Source organism: Papilio machaon, chromosome 4 (assembly GCF_912999745.1).
Source record: "Papilio machaon chromosome 4, ilPapMach1.1, whole genome shotgun sequence".
NCBI classification, from domain to species: Eukaryota; Metazoa; Arthropoda; class Insecta; order Lepidoptera; family Papilionidae; genus Papilio; species Papilio machaon.
In genome coordinates this window covers 2170145-2185001 of record NC_059989.1, presented here as the reverse complement: position 1 = coordinate 2185001, position 14857 = coordinate 2170145, and the positions used below count along the sequence as shown (strand labels likewise).

The following is a 14857-nucleotide window of genomic DNA, read 5'->3' as shown; positions in this document are numbered from 1 at the left end:
ATGGAGTGATGTTTTACTTAACTTGTTATTCAGTTCTGTACCAAGCCCAATGTCCACCTCTGTTTATGTGTAAATTGTGTTCCGACAGTTTTCATTGTATTTGTAGTATATATATTAATATTTTCTAAATTCCAACATTAATGTAAGTTATACAAATAAAAAAGAAAAACAAAATAAATTTTAAGATTTTTTCTATTTTTCGTATTATTCATTTAACTCTTAAGTTAAAGTCGAAAAAAAACTATGGTAACAAAATAAATTAATCGTTCGTAACAATTGCATGTGGATTTATTATCTTACAACGCAAGCTAAAGTAAATAAAATAATTGTACACTATTTACAGAAGAGGAAAAACTAGCTTCTACAAATTTGTAGTTCTATGACAAGTCAGTTGGTCAGTTTTTCGATAAGTCAGTTTCTTGCGCGGTGACGACGGGACCTCGAGGCAATACTGTCAGCCTCTTGGACTCTGGTAACTTGTTCAAATCTTGCGACTTCATTACATCCTTATGTTCCTGAGTCTCACTTGAACTCCAATACTTCTTATTGACTAGCATAAGTAACATCAAGGCGGGTAAATGTATTAAAGAGAATCTAAAGAGTTTCCTTGAACTACCGCTGTCTGATTTCTTGTAAAATTGCCAAGCTGAAAATGTAAATTTAAAAAATATATTAAATTACCCTAATAGGTATTATAACATTATTACCATATTTCAAAGTTAAATTAATTATTTTTGACCATATACATTTTATAATTTCTAAAAATCTATCATACAAGGACATTAGTTGTACTTACCTAAGTACATAAAGTATAAATTTAATGGTAAGGACTCCAAGGCGAACCACATATTTGTCACATCTAAGTATGAAGAAGCAATGCAGGTTGCCGTTATAATTCCAGTGTGTCTTAGTGCTACTCGTCTACATAAACCTAAAAATAAAGTTGTACTTAAAAAAAATCGTGTGTTTCTAAATGAAAATCTCAAAAATTATTGAAGATCTTGGAAATCTTCTATACTCAATTTTCAACTCATTAATAACTAATTAAATATACGTGTCTGGATCAGTCTTACCAGGATCAGTAACAGCCATCATTCTGTACCCGGCGCGTGAATAATCCGGTCGCAGGTTCCACGAGAGGGCATTGAAGTGCGGGAATTGCCATGAGTACAGCACCATGCCTAGGACGAGTGCGCCCGCGTCTAAACTGCCCGTACAACCAGCCCAGCCCATCAATGGTGGTATCGCTCCCACTGGGGATACCACATTTATGATTTTTTACTGCTATGATAAAAATTAACAAAAGCAACAAGGAGTAGAGCATAAAATTTTATTAGAAGATGTGATAAAGAAAAGATAAGATTATCTGATTTGAGATTGCTCCAGCTTATCCTAAACTAGTTGTCACACGCGACACTATCAGCGCGTAAAAAAATAGTAACCTCACATAGGTTACTATTTTTTTTACTTCCAGACTAAGTTCTATATCTATACCAAATTTCATCTACATCCATGCAGTCATTCTAGAGACACCTAATAACAAATATCCATCCATCCATCTAAACATGTAACGGTACTTTAAACATTTAGTAGAACCAAAATGTTTACATTTGTTTTATTGAAAAAAAAAATTATATTCTTAAATTCTTAGATCCCATATTATGCTAAAAACAATAAAGGGCAAAATTTTAATGAGTGATATTATCTACATACCAACAGATCCAAGCCATGTATTTAAAATAGACATCCTTTTCATAGGAGTATACACAGATGTATAAAGCAGAAGGTTGCCTGCACCCAACGCTGCTGTCAGTGGATTAACACCAAAATACAATACACCGAGTCCTGTTGCACTTGTAACTGCTGCAAAACTGATGGCATGGATAGGTCTGCAAATTAAAAAATAATAATAAAACATTACATTATTCTTAAACATAGTAACATGAACAGTATGGCATTTTCTTATCAAACTCAAAGAGACATTTTTTAATTTAAACTATATTGTTTGATCATTATTAAAGTGTACTTTTAGTTATAATTTTAACATGTAAGCATAGGGTTGCCAGGTCGCCAAACCTACTAGCCGGACAGACCAGCCAGTTTGGTCGGACATTTGGGTAGAAAGGTCAGACACGCTATATCATTAAGGATTTTGTCTCAGTATTAATATGTACATTCTCGTTTGGGAAATGTAAAAAGCCTAACAAAAGACGGAAAACCGTTTATTTTGGCTGGACACGCAATCAAAAAGCCTACCTATGTCCGGCTTTATCCGGACGCCTGGCAACGCTATGTAAGCAAACTATATATGGAATATAAATCTATTAACAAAGATAATGCATAATTAACACTAGGTACCACCAACATGTTACATGAAAATCATAGTGTAATTGAATTCATGAACTACATCAATATCATTTAAACTTTTGTGAGACATAATAATAAATTAATTAAGAACAGTTTAACGTAAAACTCACGTGTGTCTGGTGACAGCACCGACTAAACTAAACCGACCAAAGATGGACCCCGACAGATCCAAAACTAGTCACTGGATGATCACACATGAGTTAAACTGTTCTTAATTAATTTACATATATATCATTTTTAATGTTACAGTACAGACAGACAGACAGTACTTACTCTAGCAATCCTTTAACAAGTACTCTGTTCTTAGTGCGTGACATTTGAGCATCAAATGGCACCTCATGATACTGGTTGATAGAGTTGGCGGCAGAGGAAACTAAGCCAGTGCCGACTGCACAAAGGGCAAATGTTGTGAAGTTAAATGGAGCTGGAGCTAGAGCATAGCCCGCCATTGATGTCATAACTACTAGAGCTGAAATCAGACATTTTTGACACTTGTTATGAGGTATGGAAAATATGAGATAATTTTTGCAGGTTTTACAAAATATAATTGCAAAACAATAAATAATAAAAATTAAATTAATATTAAAATTAATTTACTCCACCTTGAAAAACATGTTTATTCTTTCTATAAACCTTCACTAAATTTAGAATCTTATTAATATTATAAATGCGAATGTTTTGGATGAATGGATGGATGGGTGGATGGATGTTTGTTTAAAGGTATCTCTGGAACAGCTGATCTTGATGTAATTTGGCACAGATGTAGAACATATAGGCTAACTATTATTGTTTTTTTGCGGGCGACAGCTAGTGTGATATAAATATAAAAATATTACTTACAAGTCAAACGAAATTTTGATAACATCATACAGTAGTTGCCCATATTGTTCTTGATGTCAAGTGTTAGTGTTTCTTTCCAGGCTCTATTGTCTATTGGTATATTTTTGCCCTTTACATTTTGCAAGCTCTGAGTTTGTGTTGTTATTGGTAGTTTACTTCTCCAGTGGTGTGAAGTTGATATTTTGGCCAGTTGTTGTATTTCTTTTCCTTGCTATAAATGTGTAAAAATTGTTTAATAAATGGCCAACTGTTCAGTAGCTTAATAAATAAGATTTAAATCGAATTTTATATTAAAATATCAATAAATTACTTACACCAATTTTGAGTAGGACTGATTTTGTAGAAAGGCCGTAGATGCCATGCTTAACACAAAAACTGCAGTGCAACACCTTTAGGTAGGACATGGTTAGGATATATCGCCACACTATTTCTAGGTTAACATCCTGAAAGAAAAACGTTGTTACTAGCTATATAAAAAATGTTTCAAAATTTATTTCTGATCCTGGATTAAATCAATAAATTATGTAATGTGTTACAGGTTTGTTTACTGCACTTGAATTGTCAACTTCTGTAAAATTTAATGTAACTGATGCAATGTTAAATTTTCTATTAACTTACTTAACTAATTAGTTATATGTGCTCTGGAAATGTAAAAACATTCATAAGTATTCATCTGTGGACAAAATAGGATTTATAAAACTTCAAAATATAATAGGTTAGACTACAATCTATGGAACGAAGGACGTCTGAGTTTGACATTTGAGTTCCGTTTATCGTCACATCCGTAAATGTCAAAAAGATGATCTATGGTAAGTGCTGTTGGACGATAAAACATGAAAAAATCAATTCCTCCTTAAAAGATAGATTTTATAAAGGAAGTGATCACAAATGGTACTCATTACACCCACAATGTGCACAAGTATTATCCTGTTACCTTTATTTTGTGTTGTTTTTCTTTTCATGCAACATTTGTTCAATGTTGACTTTTCAAATAAATTTCCATAATTTTGTGCGTGTTTTTCTCGTTTCCAAACCGATTTGCACTTCTGAAAAAAAATCTATTCTCTTCATTACTTACATTTCTAAACTACTTAATAGAGAATTTTATGGTTTTATGCAGTGTAAAAAATAGTTGAAAAAGTTCGAACTTTAACTAATCCTTCGTAATATATAAAAAAATATATTAAGTTTTCAAAATGTGATAGGTCTGTAACATCGTCACCGTTTCAATATAGAAAACAAATTAACGCTTTTGAGCAAAATGTTGTCATTTTAACAATTTATCAGCAATAAATAATGTACAAGTGGCAACCCAATTTTTTTGTTTTTATTTTGATTTCAATTGATATTCGAATACGGAAGTGGTTGGTTACCTCTGTTGTTGTCACTTTATTTGCGAAACATATTCAATTGCCTCTTTAGAACTATGTAAAAACGATACAAATTATGGTGAAGAGTTTAGTTTCCCCGTATTAGATTTCTCTAACTCTAAGCATGGCTTCGAGGGGAGATAAAGGGAATGGAAATGGCGAAGAGCAGATCGTCGAGGTAAATCGATTTGCCCTACATATCGTTGACAGTTAAACTTGACTCGAGTTATGTATGAATTTGTGATATTGGTGTTTTTTAGACGCTGGCAGAGGTATTCCGGTGCTTCATTTGTATGGAAAAGCTGGTTGACGCGCACCTATGCCCTCATTGTTCGAAACTTTGTTGCTATGCTTGTGTCCGGCGCTGGCTGACGGAACAGCGGTCTCAGTGCCCGCACTGCCGTGCTGCACTTCATCTGCACGAATTAGTGAACTGTCGTTGGGTAGAGGAGGTCACCCAACAAATAGAAACCATGCAACAAAGTAACTCAGCTAGTCAACGAGAAAGCTTCAGGGACAGGTACCTTGTCTATCTCAGTCTATCTTAGATTTCAAACAGTATCCAAAAATTTTTGGTCTGTGCGATTCACAAACAATTCAAATTGAATGTGACCATCTTTAGCATGAAACAGTATGTGTATATGTCATGTTTATCAACTATCAAATCTGAAAAACATTTGTTTTTTTTCTATTGTAACATGTCTGGCACCTGGACATTTTGGTTGATAATACTTTAAATTGAGGGTAGAAATAAATGTAAACAAAGCGGTTAAAGATATGGTTGAAGAAACCAGTTAACAATAATTAGAATTTGTAGATGACCCATTATTTTTGAATAGTTACAATTATAAATGGGAGAAGTTTTCACAGACCATTCCAATTGGATAACTAGGAATTAAAGTTTTATTTGCAGTTAATTTCAATTTATCAAATCTAAAAATTTAAATATTTTATTTAATTGATTCTAAAAAACTTCTATGCAAGAATATTCTTATATTAGTATCTATAAATAAGGGAATTGCATAAAACAATGAAAGGAAATACATAATAAAATGCCAACTGTTTCCATGTGTTCAAACCTTTGTATATAATTGTTGAATCATCACAACATATCTTGAATGCTTTGTTTATAAATTCTACCACTTCTTATTAAAGCTATAGTAATTAACATTCCATATAATAATTGATTCTTTACATATAAGTTCTAATTGGAATTAGTTAACTGGTAGTAATGAATTAATAAGCACATTGTTATTTTTATAACTTAGAAGAAAACATTTTTAAAGGGCAAAACCACCGAGCTGTATCAACTATTGGGTAATGATTTGCCAATACATGTGGTGTATTAATGACTTTTAAAATATTCCAAACAATAACAACAGTTAGACTGATAGATTAGGACTGGCAAACCATTGGCATGCAAAAATATTTTAGTTATGCACTTAGAAAAAAACGTTTGACAGGTTTTATATGAATATGGGAGATCCCTATGTTTCCAATAATCACAAAGTTAAAATTATTTGATGGCATGCTTATGACCTCACTAGCTGTCGCCCGCGATTTCGTTCGCGCGGAATAAAAAAAAAATAGTAGCCTGTGTTCTTCCAGACAATCTACAACTATGACAAATTTCGTTAGATCCATTGAGTCATTCTGGAGATACTTTCAAATAAACATCCATCCATCAAAACATTCCCATTTAATCTTAATATGATTAAACAATTCTTTAGAAAAATAGCATGGATATGTAAAGATTCACCATTCCTGCTCTAAAACAACACACCTGTTGCTTATAATTATAACCCATGGGTTTCCACCACCTCATCTGTCCAATCTGTTTCTGCAGTTGAAATACATGGTATAAATCAGTATTGTTTTGTAAAAATTCAGGTCACTGCCAAAACATGAATAATAAGTGCAATTACAAGCAAAAACATTGTGTTTATGATTTTAAAGTGTATCGTAATCCTTGATGTGCACTAATTGGTAATCAGATTCACTGTTCTGGTAATTTAACTTGCTTTTATTAGCAAATTAAAGCAGTTATTACAAAATGAAATTGTTTTGATATACAACAGAATTCACAGACTAAATTCTAGATAAGACTACTTTGTTTATTACCATAATTAACATTAACAGATATATAATATTTAGACATTAGTAATCCCATCATAGAAGCTGATGAGATTAAAAGATTGTAGAATAGTATCTCCATTCAATTAGGGCAATGCTCGGAATCTCTCTGCGTGATCTCACAAGAAATGATGTGATCCACATTGCCCGAAGAATTATAAACCTTAAGTGGCGATGGGCCGGCCATATTGCCCGCAGAACGGACGGCCGATGGGGTCGCAAAGTACTGGACCCCACCACGTACAGTACAGGTCGACGCAGCGTGGGCAGGTCTCCAGCAAAATGGACCGATGATCTGGTCAAGATTGCGGGAGTATCCTGGATGCGGGTTGCACGGGACATATCATCGTGGCGATCTTTGGGGGAGACGCAGCAGTGGGCGTTACAAGGCTAAATAGATCTAAATAGGCTAATAGAATAATACATCTCCATTCAGTTTCAAATCAACTATTCTTTTGTGGGATAAGAACAAGAATGGTGTGATGTGTGTATGTCTGTATTGCAGGTGCCCGACGCACCAGGAGAAGCTGACGGTGTACTGCTGGACGTGCCGACGCTGTATCTGCCACCAGTGCGCGCTGTGGGGTGGCACGCACTCGGGCCACACCTTCAAGCCTCTCGAGGAGGTGTACGAGCAGCACGTGACGCAGATCCGCGACGAGGTCTCGCAGCTCCGGCGGCGACTCATGGAGCTCATCAGTCTTGTACAGGATGTTGTGAGTTCAAATGCAATTTAATTGTAACTATACATATGTTAAATGAGAAATGTAAATATAGTCACAAGAAACCGTTAAATCGAATTTTAACTTTTTGACTGTAGTAGGATTATATACTATTTATTTTATCTATAACACCTGTGTATAGGTTAAGTAATAATAAATTTTCCAGGAACGTAATGTGGAGTCGGTGCGCGCGGCGAAAGACGAACGCGTCCGGGAGATCCGTAACGCAGTGGAGCTGATGATATCGCGGCTGGACTCCGCACTGAAGGCCAAACTGCTAACGCTTATGGGCCAGAAGAACAGCCTTACGCAGGAAACGGAACAGCTTGAGCATCTGCTGCAGGAGATTGAGCATCAGCTACATTCCAGTACAAGGTGAATTCTTCTATCCAACATTTCTATTGTCTAACCCAACTCGGAGCCCTTTTCACAACACGGCTACAGTTGTGTGCTATTTTTAATAGGGTCTCATAACACAAGTTTATGCTTAACGCATTTTACATTCAGTTTTATCGATTAGGACGATCTTAATCTTCTAGTCGATTTGTATTATAAAATAAATTTTTTGCTTTCAGGTCTGAATTGATAGCAAAAAGCGGTGAACTATCGAAGATGATACACCAGGTCCGTAAGAAACCTATGGCCAGTTTCGTGACTGCTCCAGTGCCCGCTGATTTCCATAGGCAAGTATGAGATCGCATCTTTTGAAGAACTATTTATATACTATATACAATGCAAAAAAAAAGATTACCTTGGGGTAGATTTTTTCGAGTTTGCGTAATTACAAGTTCGCGTAATTCCAAGTTCGCGTAATTTCGAGTTCGCGTAATTCCGATTTCGCATAATTCCGATTTCGCATAATTCCGATTTCGCATAATTCCGAGTTCGCGTAAGTAAGAGTTGATTTTTTCGTATATTGTATAGTGAAATAGTGCCGAGCTACGACAGCAGCACGTTCCCGCTGTCAAACTTCACACAGCTGCAGCACGCGGCGGCGCCCGTGTACTCCGCGCCGCTGCACGTCAACGGCCTCTGCTGGCGGCTGAAGGTGTACCCTGACGGCAACGGCGTCGTGCGCGGCAACTACCTCTCCGTCTTCCTCGAGCTCAGCGCTGGCCTGCCGGAGACCTCCAAGTGAGTAACCACCCTTCTTACACCCCTCTAACACTTTACTAACAGCATACATAATAATAAAATGAATTTTGTAATAAATAATGTTCAATAAAAAAGTACAATGTAAAAGAATAAAATAATTTACAATACCATTTAAATAATGTACCTTAACATACAATATGTAATACTTATAATATTATATTAACTGTCGCTATTGGTTTTAATTGTTGTATAAAACTACCCTAAACGTCTTTTAAGATTATTAAATGATTAAGATCGGCAGTTAGTGTGTTAAGAAATGTTACATAGTACATAACATTATCAATTAATTTCTACTATATTTGATAGAAAAACTTATTTATTTAATAATAATTCTGGGAGTAACACAATAAATTTGATTATTACAAGCTTTGCTAAATATTGGGTAGGCAGGAGGTGAGTTACAAGATATATTGTGGCTTGGGTCAATGTAATACATTATGTGTGCGAGCATGTTCATGGTTTGCAGACAATTTGTTACAACCGCTGTCTATCATTTAGCTGTAGATATAAGGTTCTGAAAATTCCTATCGTTTGATTATTATTTTTCATAAATTTAATAATAATCAGTGTGGAATAATTATGACCATTGATTAAGTAATTTATCTTCAATCGATATGTTCATAAGGTTCATAAGGCTAAAATGAAAGTTTATTTCAGTAGGCGAAGGCGACATATGCATTTTCGCAATTATTTATTAAAACATTAAATAGCTTTTTTCATTTGTGGTATTTTTGGTTGGAATAGACAATATATTGGATTCATCGCCATAGTGTCAGCTTTGTACTTCCATCTGCTATCTGTTAGTGCTGTATTCTGCTATCTTCAATACTTATACATACTTGTAAAATAATGAATCAAACAACTTGTAAACCAAGTACCTGCAATATTGTAAATAAATGTAACAGAGTTTTACGAAATTAAATCAATAAGAAAGTTATAAAGAATATGAAGTTCGTGTAACATTTAGTCAAATCAAAATGACATAAAGAGTCGAAAACTAAACAATCTCATGAAAATTATAATAATGTTAAAAAATAATAATGTATTAAATTTAAAGCATTAGAGATGAACGCTTTTCGCTTACTTTACTCAAGTACACTGCATTGAAAATAAAGTGTACTTTCCGTGGGTACATTCAGATACGAGTACCGTGTGGAGATGCTGCACCAGGTGTCGCGGGATCCCAGCAAGAACATCGTGCGAGAGTTCGCGTCAGACTTCGAGGTGGGCGAGTGCTGGGGCTACAACCGCTTCTTCCGCCTCGACCTGCTCGCCAGTGAGGGATACCTCAACCCTGAAGCTGATACTCTCATACTCAGGTATATCAATACTAGCCTTAAAAGAAGTGGCCCATGAACAATGGAAAAACAGAACAAGGTTACAAAAGATTATATAGAAATATTTTTTATGCATTTTAGCTGTCCCATTTTTTACCAGGTTCCAAGTGCGACCGCCCACCTTCTACCAGCGTTGTCGGGACCAACAGTGGTATATCAATCAGCTTGTAACATTGCAGAATCAACATATATTGCAGATAAATGATCTCAAAGAAGTGAGTTACATTTATCTTGGAATAAATACACGTATTTTTTAAATTTCTTAATTTATTTTTAAGTACACACTCAAAAATAACATATTTTATTTTTTAGTCAACTATAAAAAAGTGTTATTTTCTAGCGTTTAAGTTTGGAAATGTCACGTAACTCGATAGCAGCGACGCGAGCTCCGAACACCTCGATACCTTCGCAAGGCAACAACGACGACAATCCCGCTCAGAACAACTCTGTGGACGGCAGCGCCCTCAACGACTCCTTGCTGTACGGCAACCAGTGGAAGTTTAACACCAGCCAAAGCATCATCAACGGACAAAGACTCACCAGTCCAGGTATTACAGCTGTCGAAACGTCAACTTTCTATAGAATTTCTCTCTTAACCTCAAAAACTAATAAACTGATGTAAAAAATCTTAAACCCATAAGTATTCTTTCATTTAAATTGTGTATTCTTTTGTATAACATTAAATACAACTTATTTCCAGCGGGTATTCTAAATACATCCTTATTTTTGGACGATACGACACGTAACAATGACGTGTCGTCGCAGTCGGGCTACGGGTTCGGTGACTACGCGCCGCTCGAGCGCTGTCTGCATTCGCACACACATGCGCACGCGCAGCACGCGCTAGACGCATACAACCTGCCTTCTACTTCAAGGTACACGTATCACAATGCGCTATAATATTTTAAGAACTTTGATTTCACATGCCAAAATGATACCGAGCGGTGAAAGGCTATTTGTTTTAAGCGACATTTTTTGCGATATTGACTTATATATTATATTCAGAATCAGGGAATTTTTCTGATTCTGAATATATATATAAGTCAATATCGCAAAAAATGTCGCTTAAAACAAATAGCCTTTCACCCCTCGATACATACTAACGACTGAAATAAATATCCGTTCCTAGAGATCGATAAAAAAAAAATTAAAATATTTTTATTTTTATTAATTAGTAAGTGCTCTTATTTTTATCAACATTTCAGTGACATTATTCTTTAAGGAAGGTAAAACTGTTCAGTTTGAATGTGCAGGTCTGCCAGTTCTCTGGCGGCGGGAAGCGGCACGGCGGTGGGTGGTGCGGGTGGTGGCGGTGCGGACAGCATGGCGCTGGTCAGCCTGCACACGCTGCTGAGCGCCGCACGTCCCCCCGCTCGTCTGCCGAGACACGACAAGTTGCGTGCGCCCGCGCAGCCCGGCACACCCGCCCTACCGGCCAAGGATACCGCTCTCACTGGTAACAATACAACATCTTTTTAGTGTTTATGAAATATCTATAATTGAAGAAAACAAGTGCTGTAAAAATCTCAACTTTTTTGTACAAGGACAGCCTCTAGCCTTAAAGATGAAGAAAACTTGCCAATTTTGCTTGAAAAGTTTTGTCATTGTTAAGTTAGAGGGCGCTTTATGTATTGCAAAGTTTAATTTTCTTCCTGATTTATATTGTTCTTTGTACAGATTTGTAGCTAGTATGTATTTAAAATAATCTTGTAATGTGTGTTGCAGCTGTTGCCAGCAGTCCTGTGACAGTGGCGACGAGCAGCCCGGCGCTGTGCGCGTCCATGTCTTCGCCCGAACTGAACAGCGCGGGGGCGAAGTCCGAGGCCGCGCTGGAGCCACCACCCGACGCCGCGGAGAGCCCCAACGCGACGCAGAGCCCTCACGTCGCCTCCGAGACTAGTAGTGACACCGGGGTGAGAATGTACCCTTATATTAATGGTTATTGTCAAAAACAAAAATCTGATACGAATAACAATTCTATTTTGTCTCTTTAAGGAGCTAATGTTCACGGAGCTCGAAAGTTTGACAGAAGATATCAATCCTAACAATGTCGACGACAACTCTAACGAGGAGAACGATGTTGACGAGGAAACTATGTCTGGTGAGTGTACTTTATATGGTTTGGACTGGGTTGAGAACGTTCATGATCTACGGTAGTTAGATGCAGTAAACAAGATCTTGCAATTTACCCAAAAGTTAACTCCTCATTCCAGTTCCAACCTTGATACCCCATCCATCCTTGTCCTATTCCCGTTCCTATCCTCGTAATGTTGTTGCCTCCCGCAGACGGGTCGTCGGGCAGCGGGTCGTGTGAGTGGTGCGCGCTGGGCGACTCGCCGGGGCGTGGTCGTGGCGGGCGGGGCGAGCGGGGCGTGTCGTGTGGGCGCGCCGCCTACCGCCGCGTGCGCTCCCGCCCCAAGCCGTACGCGTCGCGCCGCTCACCCGGTTGCGATGCTTGCGAAGATACTTATCCATAAACATAGAACATGAACGTTCTCGCGTTTTTAATGTGATTCGGAAGAAGTTCATTATCACTTTTAGTTCATTTTTAAATTAATGTATTTTGTTCCTTCGTTACATTACACTTCAAAAATAAACAGTTTCGTCGTTTGACTAAATATTTCGCTTCCCTATACTAGCTAGTTCTAACGATGAATAGTAAGTTGTATTAATATTTTATCTATTGTTTTTATCAATACTGAAGAGATATGATTTAAAATGATTTTTTTGTCGTTCGAATGTATGTAATAGAAATGATGAATATTTATTCCAGGCGAAAACGACGTGGAGGGTGCGTGCGGCGTGTCTCCGGAGGCGGGTGCGGACGCGCTGAGCCGGCTGCTGTGCGCGGTGCACGGGCGCGCCGTGACTCCGGCCGGCAGTGATGGCAGCAACCCTCCGCCCGCGCCCTCCGCACCCGCGCCCGCTGACCCCCAGCTCTCCACCGCCGCTCACACAGACATGCTGCTGCTCAACCTCATGCGCATCAACGGACTCACGCCTAAACACTCCAAGCACGGTCAGTAGCGCTCTCTCCACAGCTCTCTACTTATGTATACATACGAAACTATATATTATATATCGATATCATCATCAACTCACTATACATCCCCACCGAGGGTCTTGGAACCTCCCCAAGTTAGGGGTGGATGGTTTATATCGATATAAACGATATATCGTTTTGTCCGACCAGTCAAACTTATTTCTGCCTTCGACCCTTCTTTTTTTATCACAGATATCACGTATATCGTAAGTAAAACTTAGTATTGAATATTAAATGCAGTTTACGAATGACTCGTATTGTTTTCTGTAGGACCAAAGCGTAGTTGGGCGACGAGTGTGCACTCGGCCGAGCCGGGTCACAGCGGTGGGTCGCGGTCGCAGCGGCGGGGTGCGAGTGCAGTGGGTGCGGTGTCGAGCGGGGCGGGCGCGGGGGCGAGGCCCCGTGCTCGGCAGACGCGGGCACCGCCCCTCTCACCCGGCCAGCTGCGCCGCACACATGCGCCTCTACCTAACGGTTTTACATTAATCAATGTCTAAAGAAATAAATTTCACTTTGCTATTACCACTACAATATTTTTGAAAATAAAGCGGACAACGCCTTGTTATTTCCGAATCTGCAGTAACACTTGAAATATCTAATCATAATTTCGTAGTGTATTGAATATTGTTCCACCACGCCTAGTGTTTAATGTGGAGTTGGTTCTATGTCAGGGCGGGCGTGCAGCGGTGCGGGCAGTGCGGGGGGCGCGGGCACCGCGGGCTCACCTGAAGCGCTGCACGACTACTGGCGCTCCGTCTCCTCCATCAGCGACGCGGACGACGTCGACGCCATACTAGAGTACAATGTTAGTACATCATACTTCACACATACCTAGGTACCATACAAAGACGGGGCAAGAATTAAAATTCCAAAAATATTACAAATTTCAGGATACGCTATTCGACATTTTACTGAATAGTTTGTCGCTCGAGAGCGGCGGTGCGGAGTGCGAGGAGCCGCCGCCTGTGCAGCCCTGGAGCCCCGCCGCTACCCGCGATACGCCAGCACCACACACCCCACACGCCCCGCACGCCCCACACGCCCCACACGCCCCACACGCCCCGCACGCCCCGCCCGCAGCAGACTGACCGCCGCCGCACCGCGCGCGCGTCCGTCCCCACCACGACACGCACGCGACGCGCGCCGCACTCTACTCACTCGACAGCCATATCGACTCCGAGGACCCGACTCCTTGGTATAACACATCGAGCAGGAGACCATCGCAGATCACTCAGATCACCCGCGTCACTCACTCACCCCGCGCCGCCGCGTCGCGAAGATCCACCCCTAGTCAGTACGCAGGCGACCGCGAGACGCGACGCACGTGCGACTCGCGGTACGGGTGCGATTGCGATGAAACGCAAGAGGCGGGTGATGCTCGATACGAGATCTACGATGAGGAAAGGAATGTGACATTGGAGAGACGAGGCGGGCGATCGCGGCGCGCGAACAGCGTGTACTTTGTACATAATGAGGAGCTGCGTGAGTGCGACGACCACCTCCACAATAATCACTACAACGGCAACAGTCCGCAGAGCTACCGTCGCGAGTACTACCATTGAATTCTTGTTTGAAGTTTGTGATTTATCTCAAGGTGTTCTAATGTGCTCTGAGAATAATGATTTATGTTTTTAATTCTTTTTTGACTATGGCTTGAATTACTGGTAAGCCGCAAGATGTGATTGGAATTTTCATTTCGATATTTTGATTAATAGAAGGTAGAGATGTTGATAACTATAGTCAATAAGAGAAGGGACTTACAACATAGTCTTGTTTATGTTAGAGGAAACACATATTTTAAACTTGTTGATAAAAATTTCATAATAATTATACTCATAAATGATATTCAGAGAGGACGAGACTTGTCTCAGCTTAATATTTACTATATAC

At 39.0% G+C, this 14857-nt stretch overlaps 2 protein-coding genes across 2 annotated transcripts; one reads left to right on the top strand and one right to left on the bottom strand.

The window, feature by feature from the left end:
* Positions 1 to 250: 250 nt before the first annotated feature.
* Positions 251 to 3961, bottom strand: LOC106718449 (protoheme IX farnesyltransferase, mitochondrial). The gene is made up of 8 exons (XM_014512535.2): positions 3826 to 3961; positions 3522 to 3650; positions 3208 to 3418; positions 2641 to 2836; positions 1714 to 1889; positions 1074 to 1253; positions 797 to 931; positions 251 to 646 (listed from the first exon to the last, which is right to left on the bottom strand). Exons 2-8 carry the CDS (start codon positions 3609 to 3611, stop codon positions 396 to 398), a joined length of 1239 nt encoding a protein of 412 aa, XP_014368021.2. The 5' UTR covers positions 3612 to 3650; positions 3826 to 3961; the 3' UTR covers positions 251 to 395.
* A 596-nt stretch (positions 3962 to 4557) lies between these two features.
* LOC106718391 lies at positions 4558 to 14529 on the top strand. The gene is made up of 18 exons (XM_045686817.1): positions 4558 to 4755; positions 4838 to 5097; positions 7216 to 7426; positions 7599 to 7807; positions 8008 to 8115; positions 8357 to 8566; positions 9727 to 9906; positions 10025 to 10139; positions 10265 to 10472; positions 10625 to 10799; positions 11178 to 11380; positions 11650 to 11837; positions 11920 to 12025; positions 12698 to 12943; positions 13238 to 13441; positions 13624 to 13772; positions 13858 to 14030; positions 14181 to 14529. The coding sequence occupies exons 1-18, from the start codon at positions 4702 to 4704 to the stop codon at positions 14527 to 14529; spliced, it is 3348 nt and encodes a 1115-aa protein (XP_045542773.1). The 5' UTR covers positions 4558 to 4701.
* The last annotated feature ends 328 nt before the right edge of the window (positions 14530 to 14857 follow it).

What these genes read in the sequence shown, in the direction of transcription:
- LOC106718449 (XM_014512535.2), bottom strand. Translation starts at nt 3,611, where the DNA reads ATGTCCTACCTAAAGGTGTTGCACTGCAGTTTTTGTGTTAAGCATGGC. An exon ending in GATGGCTGTTACTGATCCTG is followed by an intron (nt 932 to 1,073) that starts GTAAGACTGATC and finishes CTTTATTTTTAG; the next exon opens with GTTTATGTAGACGAGTAGCA. An exon ending in TTTATACTTTATGTACTTAG is followed by an intron (nt 647 to 796) that starts GTAAGTACAACT and finishes TTACATTTTCAG; the next exon opens with CTTGGCAATTTTACAAGAAA.
- LOC106718391 (XM_045686817.1), top strand. Translation starts at nt 4,702, where the DNA reads ATGGCTTCGAGGGGAGATAAAGGGAATGGAAATGGCGAAGAGCAGATC. An exon ending in GGCCTGCCGGAGACCTCCAA is followed by an intron (nt 8,567 to 9,726) that starts GTGAGTAACCAC and finishes GGGTACATTCAG; the next exon opens with ATACGAGTACCGTGTGGAGA. An exon ending in ACGCCATACTAGAGTACAAT is followed by an intron (nt 13,773 to 13,857) that starts GTTAGTACATCA and finishes TACAAATTTCAG; the next exon opens with GATACGCTATTCGACATTTT.